The sequence below is a fragment of the Argopecten irradians genome, chromosome 2 (genome assembly GCF_041381155.1).
Source record: "Argopecten irradians isolate NY chromosome 2, Ai_NY, whole genome shotgun sequence".
In the NCBI taxonomy this organism is placed as follows: domain Eukaryota; kingdom Metazoa; phylum Mollusca; class Bivalvia; order Pectinida; family Pectinidae; genus Argopecten; species Argopecten irradians.
In genome coordinates, this window is record NC_091135.1 from 49,685,587 (window position 1) to 49,710,091 (window position 24,505).

General features: G+C 35.5%; 1 protein-coding gene across 2 annotated transcripts in view; it reads left to right on the top strand.

Moving 5' to 3' along the window:
- Nucleotides 1-974: 974 nt before the first annotated feature.
- The window catches only part of LOC138315806 (serine-rich adhesin for platelets-like), a 28,787-nt gene continuing 5,256 nt past the window's right edge, over nt 975-24,505 (top strand). The window contains exons 1-7 of one of the 2 annotated variants that reach the window (XM_069257078.1): nt 975-1,210; nt 5,366-5,472; nt 7,077-7,170; nt 10,452-10,540; nt 12,705-12,758; nt 13,198-13,490; nt 14,206-14,304. In XM_069257078.1, coding sequence (XP_069113179.1) covers nt 1,094-1,210; nt 5,366-5,472; nt 7,077-7,170; nt 10,452-10,540; nt 12,705-12,758; nt 13,198-13,490; nt 14,206-14,304 — 853 coding nt within the window. In that variant the 5' untranslated portion in view covers nt 975-1,093. Of the gene's footprint in view, nt 1,211-5,365; nt 5,473-7,076; nt 7,171-10,451; nt 10,541-12,704; nt 12,759-13,197; nt 13,491-14,205; nt 14,305-24,505 lie in introns of those variants that run through there. The other variant, XM_069257079.1, reaches the window with a different exon arrangement.

Consider the following 24,505-nt stretch of genomic DNA (forward strand, 5'->3'; position numbering starts at 1 on the left):
AAAACAAGCTATTGAACATAACGTTAACTTGCAATGGTTAAAAAAAATCCAATCGAACAATGCCATTCATGTAAGATTGTATTCTTAGATTTGTTTTCTTAACGAATGACTCACGTTCTAGGCATGCAATGAAAATTGACAAACCTGCAAGTCTGTTGTAGTGATTGACAGAAAATGTAACAGGTGTTACAGCAGGTTGTGAGCAATCATGCGAAACGCGATTGAAAAACATCTAGATCTAGAGCTATCTCGTAAACTTAGTTTAAACGTTGCAAATACTCTGTGATTGCAAAGCAAACGTATTAAAGTCGTGTATAAAAAACCTAATGAACATACATTTTTATATGTAAAATGGGTTGAAGGATCGGCTGGCGTCAATTTAAACTGCTAGTAGTGTTGTTTGGCCAGGAAGCCATAGGTGAAATAAGCCATTGCTCGGTTAACAGACTAATCACAATACTTTTTGTTTATCTTATATAAACAAGTAAGGCTGATGATTGCTAAAATTGTACATGTAATTTTAATCAATTGTTGGAATGTAAACAAATGGATGTACGCTAAAAATAGAACCCAGGAAGCGAGAGAAACTTTGGTGACACACCTAGGTATTCGACCTTACCTGTGCATTGAATTAAGTTTTCATATATTGTTCAAGCTTACCTTGCTTTTTACTTCCACCATTCCGTTCTGCTGCCTAAGCGGCATCCGTGCAGACTTCGACATAGTGAAAATTTGCCCCCAAACGGGCGATTTACTTTGACAAATTCCGACAACAATATTTTTTATGTTTTAGTAAGCGCTTTCCGGTGACGTCACAACACAAAATGTGAAATAATCTTTAAAGTAACATTTTACAAATTCGCTTAATATACACTGGCTAAATATTACAATACAGTGTTTTGTAAAAAAATAAATATCACAACAGAGTGATAAAAATACCAATTTAGTAATATGCATCCTAGTTGACACTTTGGTTTGAGGTTATACGAGCTGGCGCGAAACTTCCAAAACAAAACTTACATAGGTTAGATCTAGTAGACCTACGTCCATCATCGTTGATTTGCATCAGAAGATGTAGTGAATTCTACACAAGATGTCACTCTCCAAATTTGGCCCACGGAGAAACTGTCTAAAACAACATCCATGGATTGTAAATTGTATTTGTAGTCCAACTCGACAACAACAAGGCCAAACCGTTGATGTAGTTCGTGTAAGTAAACAGATATAGGCCTAGGCCTGACCCCCCCCCCATGCCTTAGTTTTAAAATAGCGTTTGGTTCACTCCTGCCCCCAACAACTGCAAACTATGTAGCCCATTTCTAAGGAATGAAAAAAAAATAGAAGAGTATACATATGTAACAGACTGGCTGAAGGCAAACATCACTAGCGTCTACAAGAAGGGAGATAAACACCTGGCTGAAAACTACAGACCCATATCCCTTACCTGCGTCTCATGCAAAATTCTCGAACACATCATCTGCCGCCATCTCATGTACCACCTAGAGAACAATATCATACTTACCAACCTCAACCACGGCTTCAGGAGCGGGTATTCATGTGAATCACAACTCATCGTCACCATGGAAGACCTACTGCACTCGCATGTAGAGCTGTTATCATATATCGGCATCGCGATATATCACGATTGTAGAGAAGAGACGACGATATCGTTAAAAAAACTTATACCTACGATATCGTCGTCAGCCGTAACACATCATGTGTTAGTTGGAAAGGAAACAAAAACATTGCACTGTCGGACACGGACAGAATCCGATTGACTTGTAAACAAAAATCTAATTAAAAGTATAACAAATAAATGTTTGTTTTGATGAATGTTTCACTTTATTTATTTACAAATTACACTCTATATTGTACTTTCATGATTGGCCCCCCATGACTTATATTTCCATAAATTCCTTTTATATTTTACTTGGCAAAACGATATCGCGATGCACATTTTCTCTACGATAACAGCTCTACTCGCATGATAGTAATACGCAAACAGACTGTGCCATATTTGATTTTTCCAAAGCGTACTAGGACCAATATTGTTTCTATGTCATATCAACGACCTCCCTGATTGTGTCCAATCACAAACCCGCCTGTTCGCAGACAACTGCCTCCTTTATAGGAAGATAAGATCGCACAACGACCATGTAATTCTACAACAAGACCTTAAACACCTGGAAACCTGGGCTAACACATGGGGTATCAAGTTTAACGCTAAGAAATGCTACATCCTAAGTATTAAACAAAAGACCACTCACTTCTACAACTTAGACAATACCATCCTCCAACAGGTGCGATCAAATCCATACTTAGGTATTACCATCTCTGAGGACATGAAATGGCACCAACATATAACCAACATATCCAAAAGAGCAAACTCCACCCTCGGCTTCTTAAGAAGGAACCTACGCAGCTGTCCACAATCTAGTAGGTGTAGCGCATATTTTGGATTAGTAAGACCAATATTAGAGTACGGATCAATAGTATGGGACCCATATTACCAAAATGACATCAATACCCTAGAGCGTATACAGCACCGTGCAGCAAGATTCATCACTGGAGACTATAGATCCAACAACACAGGCTGTGTAACAACAATGCTAAACAATCTGGACCTACCACCATTAGAGGTCAGACGTCGACACAACAGACTCGTATATCTATACAGGGTCGTGGAGGGGTTAATGCCAGCTATAACTCCATCAGATTACCTTATACCAAAAAAACAGGGAAGACAAATTACTGCTAAGAACCTATGTGACTTTAATTCCATCAACATCGTTCACAGATCAATATGTAACAACGACAGAGGCTTCAGAGTTAAATCGCCAAAGACTGACCAATACAAGAACTCATTCTTCACTAGAACTATACTAGATTGGAACCACCTGGAAAATACTGTAGTTCATTGCAGCAGTATCGAGGCATTCAGATCAGCACTCGAAACACGCTACTAACCACCTCCTGCGCTCTCTCTCACCCGCCGCAAAATTACCAGTATTGGGATATAGCGGCGTAACAGATACAGATACAGTAACAGGAGCAAAACGGGCCCAGTTTGCAACAATGTCAAACTACGCCCGACGCGCCCCTAGTGCAACCCAGGTTTGGGGTATTATTTAATATGCTTGTCTATTGGTAGGAGGAAGAACAAACTACTGGGTTTATATGATAAGGAACAGTTTATTATGACTATAACAGTAACTATTTACAACATACAATTGTACATCACACATACATCCACACAAATATTATGCCCAGCCCCCCATTCCCATACCTAATTCCATATTACGGTTTTTATTCCCACCTAATTACCAAATATAAAATAGTCACCTATAGTCCTAGTAGCGGAGCTGGCAGCACACAGGAACTTAAGAGTAAAGTATATAGATAAAGCCCAGTCTACTAGGACTACCCCGAATTTATCCCCATACCCGAGTCTAGGCAGCCAATCACAACAGAGAAAACAAAGACACACATTAAGGACACTTTACGAGAAATGAATGCATGATACAAACACTACCACAGTATAGAGAAATACAAAGGTCACAACACAGGTACACAATACACCTAGGGACAAAACATCTTGACTGGTTAGCTTGCCTAGACAGTAAACATATAATTAATATCCCCCGCTACACATAACTTAAGTATAGGATAAACCACGAGTCGGTGTAGAATCTATAGGCTAGAGAAAACACACCTACAAGGGCCCAAGACAATTGTATTTTCTCTGGCCTATTCTACACCAACTCGCGATCGTAGTTTATCCAACTTCAAAAATGCCCATTCCCTTTTGAACCCCATCAGACATTGCAAAATTCAACTATTCAACTGTTGGATAGTTGAATAGAACTTATGTAGAACAATGAATCTACCAATGTTCCAATGGATCAAATTTTTCATTGTGTTTGTAATGTGTTTGGTTTAGATCTGTTGTATCCATTGTAATGTTTCATGTAATGTCACAGCCGAATCTAGCTAATGTTGTAACTTCTGACTGACTTTTCCCCTGCAAGGTCCGTTTGGTGTGGAAAACAAATCAGGTACGGCTGATCATGACAATAGATTATGTCCTATCAGAATATATTCCGATCAAACATGGTTTTGATATATACCTAGATGTAAGTAGAGGATGTTATTCTAGTTGTAGACGTCGAGTTTGAATGCATTGCCTAAATACTTATAATTCATTAATTTGATTCATATTTGCGCGACCCTCACAGGTAATGTTCTCTGAGATTGGTGCATACGCGGCGGTTGTTTACAAAATGTCAGTTGATTTTAGGGGGAAAATTGTCAACACTAGATTCAAATGCATCTATCTGATTAAATACTTGTGACAAAGTTAAAAAAGATCTACGCCTACAGCTGGAATAGCATCCCCTACTAGCATCCAGGTATGTGCTAAAGGCGTGTTTTATCGGAATATATTTTGATAAGATGCGATGGTCGGTCGTACATTGTACCCAATTTGGTTTCCGACACCTTGCGGTAAAGTTATAATTAGTCAGAAGCAGGTGATATCTTTTCCGTACAACTTCTGAGTGACTTTTCCGCTACAACAGAAGCTCTTTTCATCCATACTTCACTGAGTAGCGCTGATTCAGAGTCTATACATGAGGTAATTAAAACGTAATTTGTGTAATCTTTTTACATGATGAAGCTTATGATGCCGATCATCTTATGTATATATGGTCTTGGTAATCGCCAACAGACTGTTTAGCTCCGCCCCTACATTAAAGCGATAGCCAATGGGAGCCGCGCTTACACAGCTTATTGAATATGTTGTTGGCAAACTGACTAGCTACCAATCAATGGAGCCACCTACTAGACTGGCCGTCACACGTATGCTTATTGTAAGGGCGCTGTAAAAGATATGACAGCTCATGTAATGACAGCCCGCTTCAGAAATTTAGACGGTACGCCTGGCATCTGCAAGCTATATTAAAGGTTGCGCAGGCGGATATCAAAGGAAAATCAGATGTCGTCTGACGTCAAGGTCCATGCACAAACACAAAAGTGCTTGTGATGTATTTGTCCAAAACCCAGAGTGTCAAATCCTTCGATTCTGACTTGCCAGAATCCTTGCTATTACATTGAATGCTATATATGCTCAAATTTTAAAGGAGCAATCAAACAAGACACCTTTTATAAAATGAAATGCATGGTTCTTTGTTTTTAATACATGTCACTAAATAGTGTATGTGCATGTATGGAGACATGTAGACATATATAGCTATAGATATAAGTATAATGATAACACGGAATGGCAATGCAATCTTGTATAATTATAAGAAGAAATCAATTTCAGTTGTTTTATGATCCAGGTCTAATGAATATTTATTTTCTTCAGCATGTGGAGACACTGGATGATGGCAGTTTGTTGCGGGATATAAGTGATGGCCAGGTCATTATACGGGCAATATTTTCTCCAGAAGCAGTTCAGCAATTCAAAGCAGAGTAAGTATATGGAGTTACGTACTTATATTATTATTTATTATCCCCCGTCCAACGAAGTTGGCGGGGGATATATACAAATGGTTCCGTCCGTCCGTCCGTCCGTCCGTACGAATGGTTTCCGGAGCATAACTCTAAAACCAGTAGAGATATTTCCACGAAACTTCATACACACATTGGTCTTATGGTCTCGTAGTGCCTTTTGCTATTTTCAGGTTTTCACTTTTTGTACTTTTTTCTGTAACCATGGAAACATTGCTGAAAATGGCAGATTTTTGTGTAAGAATTGTTTCCGGAGCACAACTCTAAAACCAGCAGAGATATTTCCATGAAACTTCATAGACACATTGTTCTTATGGTCTAGTATTGCCTTTTGCTATTTTTAGGTTTTCATTTTTTTGCACTTTTTCCGTAACCATGGAAACATTGCTGAAAATATCATATTATTGTACCAGGTTCGTTTCCGCAGCATAACTGGAAAACTGGATGAGATATATGCACGGAACTCCATAGGCACATTTGTCTTATAGTCTAGTAGTGCCTTTTGCTATTTTAAGGTTTTTACTTTTTGTACTTTTTTCTGTAACCATGGAAACATTGCTGAAAATGGCAGATTTTTGTGTAAGAATCGTTTCCGGAGCACAACTCTAAAACCAGCAGAGATATTTCCATGAAACTTCATAGACACATTGTTCTTATGGTCTAGTAGTGCCTTTTGCTATTTTTAGGTTTTCACTTTTTGTGCTTTTTTCTGTAACCATAGAAACATTGCTAAAAATATCATATTTTTGTAGCAGGTTCATTTCCGGAGCATAACTCTAAAACCAGCAGAGATATTTCCACGAAACTTCATAGACACATTCTTTTTATGGTCAAGTAGTACCTTTTGCTATTTTTAGGTTTTCATTTTTTGCACTTTTTCTGTTACCATGGAAACATTGCTGAAAATATCATGGTAAATGGTAAATATTACTTTGCAAAACTCCACCCATCTTTGTGTATATAATCTAATATAAATGTCAAGGCTGTATACCTGATTCAACAATTGCAGCCCCGCTCTACTTGAATTATACTCCATCTTTCTTTAGCCCAACTTCCTTTTTCCTGGTTTTTTTCATACACATAAGTCTCAACAATCAAACTTACTTCAGCTTTGATATCTCCATTGGGGGGATCTGAATGACTATGTCCTTGTTGATATCAAAAACATATCCTTAGCTTAAGTTAGAAGTGGTTGAGATATCAGTTACTTTGCTACTGTAAATTAAACATCAACTTTTGTTGTTGCACAAGTACGCATGTACAATGAATGGACAGGTGTTGCCTACCTAGTAATAGTGTGAATAGATGAAAACTTTTTTTAGAAATATACTTTGTCTTTTGTTTTTAAAACTGTTGCAGTGTGATTGTGTACTATAATCGTGATATATATATATATATATTTATATATATAAGTGCTGCAAATATTATAACAATAATAATAGAGATAGTGTTTGTTTTAGTGATTGAGATGTCCTAACATCCATTCTACCACCTACATAAACCCTGATAATAGCTAACTTATAAATAAAATATGCTTTATATATATCATAGATGTTTTGTTTCAGGATAGATGATTCTGATAGCAGTCAGATAGAATGGAACCATGCTTTGCTGCTTGTTATCAAGTACCGGGCAGAATTCAGACCTCACAGGAATCTGGTGTGTATTTTTGTGCTTTTTAGGTCATCTGACCGAAGTGTCAGGGTGACCGATATAATTATAGTCATTAAATTGCTTCATCTGTCGTTGTCAGCAGCTGTCGTGCACCGTCTGTAAACTTTTCATTCAGATGACATCTTCATAATAACCAATTGAAAGCCTCAAGGTTCTCACACCAGGCCTGTATCAAGCTAGGATGAAGGACTACCAAAATGCAAGTTTGTTCAAATTAATTACATTGACCTTAATTTAAGGTCATGTATCAAATAGGCTAAAATCTTTAAATGACTTCTTGTGAATAGCGAAGAGGCCTAGAGATACTAGACCTGATATTGAGACAGTAACGTGATCATTAATTTTGATTAGTTTAGCAATATCAGCACAATATCACACAGAAACTCATAGCATTCATTAATTAGTGAGTGCTGATTGTTTTCTCCTTTGCAGTCATGTATAATTTGGTACCTCAGTTTTAATTCCCATTGTAGTCTGGTATCATTTGGTACCTCTGTTCTAGTGCCCACCATGGTAGTCTGGTATAATTTGGTACCTCTATCTACTAGTCTGTTCTAGTGCCCACCATTGTAGTCTGGTATAATTTGGTACCTCTATTCTAGTTCCCATTGTAGTCTGGTATAATTTGGTACCTCTATTCTAGTTCCCATTGTAGTCTGGTATAATTTGGTACCTCTATTCTAGTTCCCATTGTAGTCTGGTATAATTTGGTAGCTCTATTCTAGTTCCATTAGTTGGTATATTGTAATTCTAGTTCCATTGTAGTTGGGTATAATTTGGTACCTGTATAAATTCTAGTTCCCATTGTAGTCTGGTATTATTTAGAACCTCTATTCTAGTTCCCATTGTAGTCTGGTATAATTTGGTACCTCTATTCTAGTTCCCATTGTAGTCTGGTATAATTTGGTACCTCTATTCTAGTTCCAATTGTAGTCTGGTATAATTTGGTACCTCTATATATTCTAGTTCCCATTGTAGTCTGGTATAATTTGGTACCTCTATTCTAGTTCCAATTGTAGTCTGGTATAATTTGGTACCTCTATTCTAGTTTCAATTGTAGTCTGGTATAATTTGGTACCTCTATTCTAGTTCCAATTGTAGTCTGGTATAATTTGGTACCTCTATTCTAGTTCCCATTGTAGTCTGGTATAATTTGGTACCTCTATTCTAGTTCCCATTGTAATCGGGTATAATTTGGTACCTCTATTCTAGTTCCAATTGTAGTCTGGTATAATTTGGTACCTTTATTCTAGTTCCCATTGTAGTCTGGTATAATTTGGTACCTCTATTCTAGTTCCCATTGTAGTCTGGTATAATTTGGTACCTCTATATATTCTAGTTCCCATTGTAGTCTGGTATTATTTGGTACCTCTATTCTAGTTCCAATTGTAGTCTGGTATAATTTGGTACCTCTATTCTAGTTCCAATTGTAGTCTGGTATAATTTGGTACCTCTATTCTAGTTCCCATTGTAGTCTGGTATAATTTGGTACCTCTATTCTAGTTCCCATTGTAGTCTGGTATAATTTGGTACCTCTATTCTAGTTCCCATTGTAGTCTGGTATAATTTGGTACCTCTATCTATTCTAGTTCCCATTGTAGTGTTCCCATTGTATTCTGTTATAATTTGGTACCTCTATTCTAGTTCCAATTGTAGTCTGGTATAATTTGGTACCTCTATATATTCTAGTTCCCATTGTAGTCTGGTAAAATTTGGTACCTCTATATATTCTAGTTCCCATTGTAGTCTGGTATAATTTGGTACCTCTATTCTAGTTCCAATTGTAGTCTTGTATAATTTGGTACATCTACTCTAGTTCCCATTGTAGTCTTGTATAATTTGGTACCTCTTTTCTAGTTCCCATTGTAGTCTGGTATAATTTGGTATCTCTATTCTAGTTCCCATTGTAGTCTGGTATAATTTGGTACCTCTATATATTCTAGTTCCAATTGTAGTCTGGTATAATTTGGTACCTCTATTCTAGTTCCCATTGTAGTCTGGTATAATTTGGTACCTCTATTCTAGTTCCAATTGTAGTCTGGTATAATTTGGTAGCTCTATTCTAGTTCCCATTGTAGTCAGGTATAATTTGGTACCTCTATATATTCTAGTTCCAATTGTAGTCTGGTATAATTTGGTACCTCTATTCTAGTTTTCATGGTAGTCTGGTATAATTTGGTACCTCTATTCTGGTTCTAATTGTAGTCAGGTATTATTTGGTAGCTCTATTCTAGTTCCAATTGAAGTCTGGTATAATTTGGTAGCTCTATTCTAGTTCCCATTGTAGTCAGGTATAATTTGGTACCTCTATATATTCTAGTTCCAATTGTTGTCTGGTATAATTTGGTACCTCTATTCTAGTTTTCATTGTAGTCTGGTATAATTTGGTACCTCTATTCTGGTTCTAATTGTAGTCTGGTATAATTTGGTACCTCTATATATTCTAGTTCCCATTGTGGTCTGGTATAATTTGATATCTCTATTCTAGTTCCCATTGTAGTCTGGTATAATTTGGTACCTCTATTCTAGTTCCCATTGTAGTCTGGTATAATTTGGTACCTCTATATATTCTAGTTCCAATTGTAGTCTGGTATAATTTGGTACCTCTATATATTCTAGTTTCCATTGTAGTCTGGTATAATTTGGTACCTCTATTCTAGTTACCATTGTAGTTTGGTAAAATTTGGTACCTCTAATTTAGAACCCATTGTAGTCTGGTAAAATTTGGTACCTCTATTCTTCCCATTGTAGTCTGTCATAATTTGGTACCTCTATTCTAGTTCCCATTGTTGTCTGGTATAATTTGGTACCTCTATTCTAGTTCCCATTGTAGTCTGGTATTATTTGGTACCTCTATTCTAGTTCCAATTGTAGTCTGGTATAATTTGGTACCTCTATTCTAGTTCCCATTGTAGTCTGGTATAATTTGGTACCTCTATTCTAGTTCCCATTGTAGTCTGGTATAATTTGGTACCTCTATCCTATTTCCCATTGTAGCCTGGGATAATTTGGTACCTCTATTCTAGTTCCCATTGTAGTCTGGTATAATTTGGTACCTCTATTCTAGTTCCCATTTTAGTCTGGTATAATTGGTACCTCTATATATTCTAGTTCCCATTGAAGTCTGGTATTATTTAGTACCTCTATATATTAGTGTCCATTGTTGAGTTGCTTGGAAAACGAAATATTCTGAAATCAAAATTTAAATTTCTATTCCACAGATAATTCTGTATCATGAGGTAATTACATTTTTTTGTTTTTCACAGGCTCAGTGTGAATTTGTTATCCATATTGATCACTTCAGACTATGGTCGTTCATGGATGGCTTCTCAAGGAAACGACCTTCAATATACAGGTTCCAATATTTAAATATCTCTAAATATATGATCTTACATGAGTGCTCATTTCATATGAGATTTTATGAAACAAGTCTTTGTGAGCCTTTGCAAGCATAAATTAAAACTTAGAAACGAGTTTCAAAAAGTCTCATATGAATTGAACACAAATTTAAGATGCTTTTTATCACATATCTACAAATACCTACATAACAAAATGTATTCCGAAAATCCAGTCCACGTAATCCTGACGTCATTTTATTGTTTCTGTAATGAAAATCGTTCCAGGTCATATTATACTAGTGACATACAAAAATATTACACGGGCGAAATCACTGGATATCAGGCGGATTATGTGATAAATTCTAAAATGTAATCATCTGAAGATTTCCTGAGGGTTAGAAAAACCTAATGCTGTGATAATTTAGGTGTTTCAAACTAATGGATCTGTAACATAGGATTGTTGTTTTTAAATATCTCATATTGACATTATTTTTACTGATTTATCAAATGAATTGAGTTTGAATGCTGAGTTTGCAGCTTTATAAATGAAACAAAATCTTGGAGCTAAGTACGATCTTGTTTATTCAAATTAACTAGTAACAACTTGAACAAATCAAAGTCCCTTCTGGTCTTATTCAAAGTCTTTTGTTGGTGACAAGTCTTGACCAAACTTCATCCTAAGCATTTGAATTTTGAACTCGTTAAAGTTGAATACAAGTCTATAATTACAATGTACAGTGGAACCTCCCGAAACCGATCATGGTCGGTGCACATAATTTCGGCCGGTTTAGAGAGGGTTCGGTTTGGAGAAGTGAACCGAATACCGATCATTACGATCCGGATTTAATCGATCGGAAGTCGTTTTTTACACTAGTGTACCGCATGTATGCCTAGTGTTCGTTAAAACCGACCGATATTGATTGTTAATGTGAATGTTATCACAAAAGAGAGAATCATACGTTTAAAAGGAATGGATTACAACAATCTTGATTTTGTTACCGCTTATAAACGTAGTTTAGTTAGTTAGTTGCGTGAATGTTCTTGTGGATGTTCTCGTCTGCACTAACCTACATACGGCCGATCGCTTCCGGTTACGTCAAGAATCAAATTATATGGTCTAATTACACGATGATCAGTCGATGCCGGTCATTATATGACATAGTCATTTTCTAAAACAATACATGGCTTCGGCTTCTTCATACAGATAATTTACGACATATGTAAATAAAAAAAAAAACCGTGTGATTTGAATACGAAACTATCTCTTTATTACTAGCTCTGCTTGTTTTCATACAGTAAACAAACCGCGTGCACGTGGTAGACTTTCGTTAAATATCTACCCTAAACAATAGACATGATTAAATAATTTCACCACTATCTCGGGTATAATTACCGTGTACCTATAGCCTTCACATCTGTATACATGCCCCAGGACATGGCATGCGACAACTATGGTACAGGTACGTGTGTATTTCACGGTCGGTTGATCAGACCTCAATGCAATCTATCGGTGTCGCTCAGGTAAGGCCGGTTTTCAGAAGTTTATTTTAGTTACATTTGACTATTCCGATCTCAAAATCGGTCCGGTATTCGGAATTGGGAGGGATCGGTTTTGGGAAGTTTTATATACTATTAATAAAGAGGAATTCATTCCGTACATGACAACCATGTTCGGTTTCTAGAGGTGATCGGTTTTGAGAAGGTTCGGTTTTGGGAGGTTCCACTGTACATAAAAAGTTCTTCCAGCTATAAGATAATTCATTATGATCCTTAAGATTTGAGTGTATTTATGACTTTTGGATCACACAATGTTACTGTTTCTGAGATGCATATGTTCAGGTGACTTGTTACCATATATGAAAGAGACAAAAATTCTGTTATTTCCCATATTGTGATTGATGTAGTGTGTGTTGAAAATGTATGAATTCATTCATACACATGATGATCATGAGTTTTATTTACAAATTGTGTTATCAAAAGTGCCCCCTGAAAATATTACACATTGCTTTGCATAGTAACTGAATCCCATTCATAGATCACCTTTTCCATTGATCACTAAGTGTACAAATCACATGGCAACAAGCTTAAAGGGGAATGATTTGTACAGGATGTATGTCTCTTCCATAATATGATAATTCAGTCAACCTGATGTTCATTTAATAATCATCTCTTTATTAACAGTGATGAAGACCCTAGAATCCAAAAGAAAACAAAAGAATTGTGGGAAGAGAAGATGTGAGTCTTATCAACGATAGATTGAGTCATTTTGGCTTGATTACAATGCTATAGCATACCGGTAGTGTTGTATAATCACCAGTGCAGTCCAAAATTGACATCAAGCATAAATTTTCGAAGACAACTCATACTTTTTTTTAATCATTTTTAGACTCATACCTTTTTTTGTATACTTTATGCTGCCTGGTCAATTGTCTGATCAAAGTGACGTTGTACACATCATACTGTCATTAAAATGTTGCATATGGCACATTCTCTGGTTTTGTAACAAATATCATTACCTCAAACACACTTTCCCAACCTGAAGAAATTAAAATGTTTAGAAATTGTCTTGATGTTTGTATATATATACATTCATTTAAAGTGGATTTCATAATGCAGGATATTGTTGTTGAATATTTCATATTCATAAAACTGATTTACTTGGCAATATTTTCAGGATAGAATGGCGAAGAGAAGAGGATCTGAAAAAATGCCAAGCAGCAGAATGCCATCAATCAGAGCAGAATCAATCGATGTCTAGCGAGGCAACATTAACTCAGTTACTGGAGGCTATGGCGCAGGTTGAGGAGGACTCACAGACATCTAGGGACTTAGTGGGAGAAACAACCAAGCAGGACACACAGAGAATGCAAACTAGAAACAGTTCAAAAACTACACAGCAAAATACACAGGACGGTACAAATAGCCAAACAACCAACAAGAAAACTACAAACAAGGCTACACAGAAAGGTAGGTAGGTGGTTATACTGCCACAGAACAAAGATGCATATAAGGCTACTCAAAGGTGGGTGGGTTTTATTAGTTTAACGTCCTATTAACAGCCATGGTCATGTAAGGAAGTGCAGGTTTGTTGGTGGAGGAAAGCTGGAGAAAACAGTTCCTGGCAACTGCCCCATATGAGATTTGAACTCGTGATCAAGAGGTGGAGGGCTTATGGTAATATTTCATGACATCTTAACCATTCCTTTACCGCTGCCCCAAAACTACTCAGAGGTAGGATGGTTATACTGTCCAAAAAAAAACAGGTCAAAGATCATTGGGCCACACAAAATGGTAGAATTTTTATTGTCAAATGTGGTTGGGTGGTGTAGTGGTTAAGCCTTTCATCTAGCCAGGGTTAGATCCTGGCACAAACATGAAAAAGTCAGGGGTCATCTGCTCAATCATGTGTTGTTTTTCCAGACTCACCTATATCCTCCCATTTAAGACCCACTTACATCCTGACCATCAAAAGTGATTTGTTGAAGTTATATGACTGGTTTTGCAATCAATTTCAAATCAATCAAGCTTCATTGGAAGTCTGTGGTACTGACAAAGTTACAAATCTAGCTGTCAAAGTTGTAAATAATTGTGATCATGCCAATAATACTAGTACATTGTATATAATTATAAATAAGACAAATGACTGATGAAAATAATTTAATCTTATGGTTATCTTTTACAGAAAGAAGTGGTAAAACCATACAAGATTTCAAGAGGCCCTTTGAAATGATGGAACTTTTGATACCAAGCCATGAACAAGTCATTTTACAGGAAATTGCAGGTTTGAATTTTTAATTATGTTAACCTTAGAATGATTTCAGTTGATGTTGGAACAAGTAGTAATAACTATGTCTGTCTGTTTGTCCTCAGTCGGTTTTCAGAGATTTGCTCAAAGAAGTCCAGCCAAATGCTTTAAAATTTCACATGGTATTACTCTTTAGTATATAGATGTGCAGTAGGGTTTATAACCCACTATCATTAGATGGTGTGCTATTCAAATTACCTTTTGTCAGTGGTCCATCCGTGAACAATACTTGTTACTGCTATTTCTCAGAAAGTATAAAAGGGAACGTTCTCGAAATACATATACATTACCCTTTTGGATTGCATTTTGGGATTAATCCGTCAACAAGGTGGCTGACAAGTAGCCAACTTGGATTAAGGCCGCAATGAATATTCAAGTAATCGTGGATCGTGTATTTTTCAAAAATGATTTACCCTGCATAATGTTAACATGGAATATAATAAAATACACAGGAAGGCTGAATTGTATCAATGTTTTCATTAATCTGTTGCTTTTGTTTCACTTACCCACAAGTACATATTTATGATGTCATTAAATAAAGCTAGATTTGTATTCACACATCAGTCCCATTTTCACTATATATTAATCTGTCGTGGTTCGATCTGTGAATTGTTTTGGCCTGAATTGCTAATTGGATCTAATCACCACTTACTTCACAATCCACAACGCTAGCCCTATCTTGGACTTTGATAATTAAAGTTTGTCACCACTATTTCTCAGATAGTACAGAAGGTATCTGATTCAAATTTCATACTTAGGATTCCTATGGGCCTTAGCCAGTTGTGCATATTGCATTTTTAGACTGATCTATTAACAAGATGGCTGCGGCATTGGATTTAGATAGTTGAAGTTTGTTTCCGCTATTTCTCAAAGAGAAATTCTGAAATGCATTTATTTTGCGTATACTGTATTGATTTAGATTTAATTTTAAGTTTCTTGCATTTTTGAATAAGCATAGCAATATTTATTAGTTCCCCTGCCAGTGAAACCAAAGGGAACGACAGTGTTTGTTCCCGTATGTCTGTCTGTCCTGATTTAGGTTTCAGATAATAATTAATTGATGGATTTTGATCAAACTTCACACAATGGTAGCATATGGGAAAATACAGCTTGGGATTGAATATAGGGTCAAAAGGTCTACTGCAAAGGTAACTGTTACTAAAAATAGATTGTTAGAAAAAAAAAATATAAAAAAAATTGGTTTCCAGATAATTACTTGAGAACAAATCAACAGAATTTGTTCAAACTTCATTTGATGGTAGCATAGGAGATAACATAGCTTGGGAATGAATTTGGGGTCAAAAAGTCAACTTCAAAGGTAAGTGCTACTAAAAATAGATTGTTTCGCAAAATATTAGTTTCTAGACAATAACTTGAGAAAACATCAATGGATTTTGATCAAGTTTCACACAAAGGTAGCTATATATATAACATAAGAATAAATACAGCTTGGAATTGAATTTGGGGTCAAAAAGTCAACTAAAAAGGTCACTGTTACTAAAAATAAATTATTTCACAGATTTTAGTTTCCGGACGATTTGTTCAAACTTCATACAATGTTTAATGTCTATATTTTGTTGACCATGTTGTTTGGTATTATAAGTGATAATGGTGTTGATGAAAGTGTTGATGACGGTGTTGATAATGATGGTGTTGATATTGATATTGTTGATATTGATAATGTTGATGTAGGTGTTGATATTGATGGTGTTGATGTTGATGTTGATAATGATGGTGTTGATATTGATGTGTTGATAATGATGGTGTTGATGTCGGTGTTGATAATGATGATGTTGGTGTTGATAATGATGATGTTGATGTTGATAATGATGTTGGTGTTGATGTTGGTGTTGATAATGATGATGTTGGTGTTGATAATGTTGGTGTTGATAATGATGGTGTTGATAATGATGATGTTGATGTTGATGATGTTGATGTTGATAATGATGATGTCGGTGTTGATAATGATGATGTTGGTGTTGATAATGATGATGTTGATGTTGATAATGATGATGTTGATGTTGATAATGATGATGTTGATGTCGGTGTTGATAATGATGATGTTGGTGTTGATAATGATGATGTTGATGTCGGTGTTGATAATGATAGTGTTGATGTTGGTGTTGATATTGATGGTGTTGATGTTGATAATGATGGTGTTGATATTGATGGGTTGGTGTTGATGTCGGTGTTGATAATGATGGTGTTGATGTTGATGTTGATATTGATGATGTTGGTGTTGATAATGTTGGTGTTGATAATGATGGTGTTGATGTCGGTGTTGATAATGATGGTGTTGATAATGTTGGTGTTGATATTGATGGTGTTGATGTTGATAATGATGGTGTTGATATTGATGGGTTGGTGTTGATGTCGGTGTTGATAATGATGGTGTTGATGTTGATGTTGATATTGATGATGTTGGTGTTGATAATGATGATGTTGATGTTGGTGTTGATAATGATGGTGTTGATGTCGGTGTTGATATTGATGTTGTTGATGTCGTTAATGATGATGTTGGTGTTGATAATGATGATGTTGATGTTGATAATGATGATGTCGGTGTTGATAATGATGATGTTGATATTGATGATGTTGATGTTGATAATGATGATGTTGATGTTGGTGTTGATAATGATGATGTTGATGTTGATAATGATGATGTCGGTGTTGATAATGATGATGTTGATGTCGGTGTTGATAATGATGATGTTGGTGTTGATAATGATGGTGTTGATGTTGGTGTTGATAATGATGATGTTGGTGTTGATAATGTTGATGTTGATAATGATGATGGTGTTGATAATGATGGTGTTGATGTTGGTGTTGATAATGATGATGTTGGTGTTGATAATGATGATGTTGATGTTGGTGTTGATAATGATGTTGATGATGTTGGTGTTGATGTTGGTGTTGATAATGATGGTGTTGATGTCGGTGTTGATATTGATGATGTCGGTGTTGATAATGATGATGTTGGTGTTGATAATGATGATGTTGGTGTTGATAATGATGATGTTGGTGTTGATAATGATGATGTTGGTGTTGATAATGATGATGTTGGTGTTGATAATGATAATGATGATGTTGGTGTTGATAATGATGGTGTTGATGTTGATGTTGATATTGATGATGTTGGTGTTGATAATGATGATGTTGGTGTTGATAATGATGATGTTGATGTGTGTTGATAATGATGATGTTGTGTGGTGTTGATATGATGATGTTGATGTTGATAATGGTGTTATTGTGTGTTGATAATGATGATGTTGATGTTGATAATGATGATGTGTGTTGATAATGATGGTGTTGTGTGGTGATGATATGATGATGTGTGTTGATGATGGTGTTGATGAATGATGTGTGGTGTTGATAATGATGTGGTGTTGATATGATGATGTTGATGTGGTGTTGATATGATGATGGTGTTGATGATGGTGTTGTGTTGATAATGATGATGTTGGTGTTGATATGATGATGTTGATGTTGATGTTGATAATGATGATGTTGGTGTTGATAATGATGATGTTGATGTTGATAATGATGATGTTGGTGTTGATAATGATGATGTTGGTGTTGATAATGATGTGTGTGTTGATAATGATGATGATAATGATGGTGTTGTTGATGTTGATGATGTGGTGTTGATAATGATGATGTTGATGTTGATGTTGATAATGATGTGTTGATGTTGGTGTTGATAATGATGGTGTTGATGTCGGTGTTGATAATGATGATGTTGTGTGTTGATGATGTGTTTGATGTTGATATGATGATGTTGGTTGTTGATAATGATGATGTTGGTGTTGATAATGATGATGTTGATGTCGGTGTTGATAATGATGATGTTGATGTTGATAATGATGATGTTGGTGTTGATAATGATGGTGTTGATGTCGGTGTTGATAATGATGATGTTGGTGTTGATAATGATGATGTTGATGTTGATAATGATGATGTTGATGTTGATAATGATGATGTTGATGTCGGTGTTGATAATGATGATGTTGATGTTGATAATGATGATGTTGATGTTGATAATGATGATGTTGATGTTGATAATGATGATGTTGTTGGTGTTGATAATGATGATGTCGGTGTTGATAATGATGATGTTGGTGTTGATAATGATGATGTTGGTGTTGATAATGTGATATGATGGTGTATGATGATGTGGTGTTGATAATGATGATGTTGTGTTGTATGATGTGTTGATGTTGGTGTTGATAATGATGGTGTTGATGTTGGTGTTGATAATGATGGTGATGTCGGTGATATAATGATGTGGTGTTGATAATGATGTGTTGATGTTGATGTTGATGATGTCGGTGTTGATAATGATGATGTGGTGTTGATTGATGTTGATGATGGTGTTGATAATGTTGGTGTTGATAATGATGATGTATGATGTCGGTGTTGATAATGATGTGTTGGTGTTGATGATGTGTGTTGATAATGATGTGTTGATGTCGGTGTTGATATTGATGGTGTGATAATGATGTGTGTTGATGATGATATGTTGTTGTGTGTTGATAATGATGATGTTGGTGTTGATAATGATGATGTTGATGTCGGTGTTGATAATGATGATGTTGGTGTTGATAATGATGATGTTGTGTGGTGTTGATGTTGATATGATTGTTGAGGTGTTGATAATGATGATGATGTGGTGTTGATAATGATGGTGTTGATGTGGTGTTGATAATGATGGTGATGTGTGGTGTTGATAATGTTGATGTTGTGATGATGTTGATTGATGTTGATAATGATGATGTTGGTGTTGATAATGATGTGTGTTGATGTCGGTGTTGATAATGATGATGTTGATGTTGATAATGATGGTGATGTTGATATGATGTTGATGTTGATAATGATGATGTGAGTGATGTTGATAATGATGATGTTGGTGTTGATAATGATGATGTTGGTGTTGATATGATGATGTCGGTGTTGATAATGATGTGGTGTTGATAATGTTGATGTTGATAATGATGGTGTTGATGTGTTGATAATGATGATGTGTTGATAATATGATGTTGATGTTGATAATGATGGTGTTGATGATGTGTTGATGTTGTGTTGATAATGATGTGTGATGTTGGTGTTGATAATGATGATTGGTGTTGATGTTGGTGTTGATATTGATGGTGTTGATAATGATATGATGATGTTGATAATGTGTTGATGTGAGTTGTTAATGATATGTTGGTGTTGATAATGATGGTGTGATGTCGTGTTGATAATGATGTGTTGATGTCGGTGTTGATAATGATGGATGTTGATGTTGATAATGATGATGTTGATGTTGTCGGTGTTGATAATGATGATGGTGTTGATAATGATGTGTTGATGTGGTGTTGATGATGTTGATGTCGGTGTTGATAATGATGATGTTGGTGTTGATAATGATGGTGATGATGTTGATAATGGTGATTGTGTTGATAATGTTGATGTGTTGATAATGATGATGTTGATGTCGGTGTTGATAATGATGATGGTGTTGATAATGATGATGTTGTTGATGATGTCGGTGTTGATAATGATGATGTTGGTGTTGATAATGATGGTGTTGTCGGTGTTGATAATGATGATGTTGGTGTTGATTGATGATGTTGTGTGTGTTGATAATGATGATGTTGATGTTGATAATGATGGTGTGGTGTTGATAATGATGGTGTTGATGTGGTGTTGATAATGATGTGATGTTGATAATGATGGTGTTGATGTTTGATATGATGATGTTGATGTTGTGTTGATAATGATGTGTTGATGTGTTGATAATGATGGTGTTGATAATGATGGTGTTGATGTGGTGTTGATGATGATGGTGTTGATAATGTGATGTTGATGATGGTTGATGTTGATAATGATGTGTTGATGTCGTGTGTTGATAATGATGGTGTTGATGTCGGTGTTGATAATGATAATGATGTTGGTGTTGATTTAATGTTGTGTTGATGTTGTTGATGTGGTGTTGATAATGATGATGTTGGTGTTGATAATGATGATTGGTGTTGATAATGATGGTGTTGATGTCGGTGTTGATATGATGATGATGTTGATGTCGTTGATAATATGATGTTGATGTTGATAATGATATGATGGTGTTGTGTTGATAATGTTGATGGTGTTGATAATGATGGTGTTGATGTTGATGTTGATGGTGTTTGATGATGTGGTGTTGATAATGATGATGATGTTGTGTTGATAATGATGATGATGTTGTGTTGATAATGATGATGTTGATGTTGATAATGATGATGTGGTGTTGATAATGATGTTGTTGATGTCGGTGTTGATATGATGATGGTGTTGATAATGATGATGTGATGTGTTGATAATGATGGTGTTGATGTGTCGGTGTTGATATTGATTGGTGTTGATGTCGGTGTTGATAATGATGATGTTGTATGTGTGTTGATAATGTTGTTGATGTGATGTTGTGTTGATAATGATGGTGTTGATGTTGTTGTGTTGATAATGATGTGTTGATGTGTGTTGTTGTATGAATGTCGTGTTGATTGATGTGTGTTGATAATGATGATGTTGATGATGATTTGATGATGATGCGGTGTTGATAATGATGGTGTTTGATGTCGGTGTTGATAATGATGATGTGTGGTGTTGATATTGATGAGTTGTGGTGTTGATAATGATGATGTTGATAATGATGGTGTTGATAATGATGATGTTGTGTTGATAATGATGGTGTTGATGTTGATGGTGTTGATGATGTTGGTGTTGATAATGATGATGTTGGTGTTGATAATGATGTGTTGATTTGATGTTGATAATGTGTTTGATGTCGGTGTTGATAATGATGATGTTGGTGTTGATAATGATGATGGTGTTGATAATGGTGTTGATTTTGTTGATGTCGGTGTTGATAATGATGATGTTGATGTTGTGTTGAATGATGATGTTGGTGTTGATAATGATGGTGTTGATGTCGGTGTTGATAATGATGATGTTGTATGATGGTGATGATGTTGGTGTGATGATGTCGGTGTTGATAATGATGATGTTTGTGTTGATAATGATGATGTTGGTGTTGATAATGATGATGTTGATGTGTGTTGATAATGATGATGTTGATGTGGTGTTGATATTGATGATGTTGATGTCGGTGTTGATAATGATGTGTTGATGTGGTGTTGATGTTGATAATGTTGATGTTGGTGTTGATAATGATGGTGTTGATGTTGATAATGATGATGTCGGTGTTGATAATGATGATGTTGATGTTGGTGTTGATAATGATGATGTTGATGTTGATATTGATGATGTTGGTGTTGATAATGATGATGATGTTGGTGTTGATAATGATGGTGTTGATGTCGGTGTTGATGATGATGGTGTTGATGTGTGTGTTGATATGAGTTGTGTTGGTGTTGATAATGATGTTGTGATTGATGTGATTGGTGTTGATAATGATGGTGTTGATAATGATGTGTGTGTGGTGTTGATATGATGATGTTGATGTTGTGTTGATAATGTGAGTGGTGTTGATAATGATGATGTTGGTGTTGATAATGATGATGTTGGTGTTGATAATGATGTGTTGATGTCGGTGTTGATAATGATGATGTTGATGTTGATAATGATGATGTTGGTGTTGATAATGATGATGATGATGTTGGTGTTGATAATGATGATGTTGATGTTGATAATGATGATGTTGTGTTGATGTTGATAATGTTGATGTCGGTGTTGTTGTTGATAATGATGATGTTGATAATGATGATGTTGGTGTTGATAATGATGATGTTGGTGTTGATAATGATGATTGTTGATGTCGGTGTTGATAATGATGATGTTGTGTGATGATAGATGATGATGTGTTGATAATGATGATGTTGGTGTTGATTGTTGATGATGATGATGTCGGTGTTGATAATGATGATGATGTTGATAATGATGGTGTTGATGTTGATAATGATGATGTTGATGTCGGTGTTGATATTGATGATGTTGATGTCGGTGTTGATAATGATGATGTTGGTGGTGTTGATAATGATGGTGTTGATGTTGATAATGATGATGTTGATGTTGATAATGATGATTTGTGGTGTTGATAATGATAATGTTGATGTTGGTGTTGATAATGATGATGATGTCGGTGTTGATATTGATGATGTGTTGATGTTGATAATGATATGTTGGTGTTGATAATGATGATGTTGATGTTGATGGTTGATAATGATGTGTTGTGTTGATAATGATGATGTTGTTGATGTGTTGATGATGATGTGTTGTCGGTGTTGATAATGATGATGTTGATGTTGGTGTTGATAATGATGGTGTTGATGTCGGTGTTGATAATGATGATGTTGTGTTGTGATGATGTTGTGTTGATAATGATGATGTGTTGATAATGATGATGTTGTTGATGTTGATAATGATAATGATGGTGTTGATAATGATGATGTCGGTGTTGATATTGATGATGTTGGTGTTGATAATGATGGTGTTGATGTGTGGTTGATAATGATGATGTTGATGTCGGTGTTGATAATGATGATGTTGGTGTTGATAATGATGATGTTGGTGTTGATAATGATGATGTTCGGTGTTGATAAATGATGTTGATGTGTGGTGTTGATAATGATGATGTGGTGTTGATAATGATGAATGTTGGTGTTGATAATGATGATGATGGTGTTGATAATGGGATGATAAGGTGTTGATAATGATGATGTGGTGTTGATGATGATGTGTTGATAATGATGATGTTGATGTCGGTGTTGATAATGATGATGTTGGTGTTGATAATGATGGTGTTGGTGTTGATAATGATGATGTTGATGTGGTGTTGATATAATGTTGATGTCGGTGTTGATAATGATGATGTTGATGTCGGGATGTTGATAATGATGATGTTGATGTTGGTGTTGATAATGATGTTGATGTTGATAATGATGATGTTGGTGTTGATAATGATGATGTTGATTTGATAATATGTGATGTGATGTTGATAATGAATGATGTCGGTGTTGATAATGATGATGTGTTGGTGTTGATATGATGATGATGGTGTTGATAATGATGGTGTTGATAATTGATGTGTTGATGATGTTGGTGTTGATAATGATGGTTGTTGTGTTGATAATGATGATGTTGATGTGGTGATAATGATGATGTTGATAATGATCGGTGTTGATAATGATGGTGTTGATGTTGATAATGATGATGATGATGTGTGATGGTGTTGATAATGATGATGTTGAATGATAATGATGTGTGGTGTGTTGATGTGTTGATGTTGATAATGATGATGTTGATGGTTGATGTTGATGAATGATGGTGTTGATGTTGGATGTATATGTTGAGCGGTGTGATAATGATGGTGAATGATTGTTGATAATGATGTGTTAATGTTGATAATGATGTGTTATGTGATGTTGATGATTATAGGATAATGATGATGTTGTGTTGATAATGATGGTGTTGATGTTGGTAATGATGATGTTGAGTGATTCGGTTGATAATGAGTGTTGTGTTGATATTGATGTGATGGTGATGTTGATGTTGATTTGATCTGTTGATGTTGATAATGATGGTGTGTTGATGGGGGAATGATGATGTTGATAATGATGGTGTTGATGTTGATAATGATGATGTTGGTGTTGATAATGATGTTGATGTTGATAATGATGGTGTTGATGTTGATAATGATGATGTTGTGTTGATAATGATGGTGTTGTGTCGGTGTTGATATTGAAGTGTTGATGTCGGTGTCGATAATGAATCAGAACTGTATTTTGAATACTTCATTTTATTTGATGTCTATAATGATGAAGTTTTGATCATTTGTTTTGTATTATATGATGATTGGTGTTGATAAGGCAGTGATGATGACTGATGTTGATAATGACGGTGTTGATGTTGATGGTGTTGATAATGATGGTGTTGATGATGATGATGGTGTTGATAATGATGGTGTGTGGTGTTGATAATGATGGTGTTGATAATGATGGTGATGATAATGTGTTGATGTGGTGTTGATAATTTGATGTTGATAATGATGGTGTTGTGTCGGTGTTGATATAATGTTGAAATGATGTGGTGTTGATAATGATGGTGATGGTGTTGATAATGATGGTGATGGTGTTGATAATGATGGTGTTGATGTCGGTGTTGATAATGATGATGTTGATGTTGATAATGATGTTGTTGG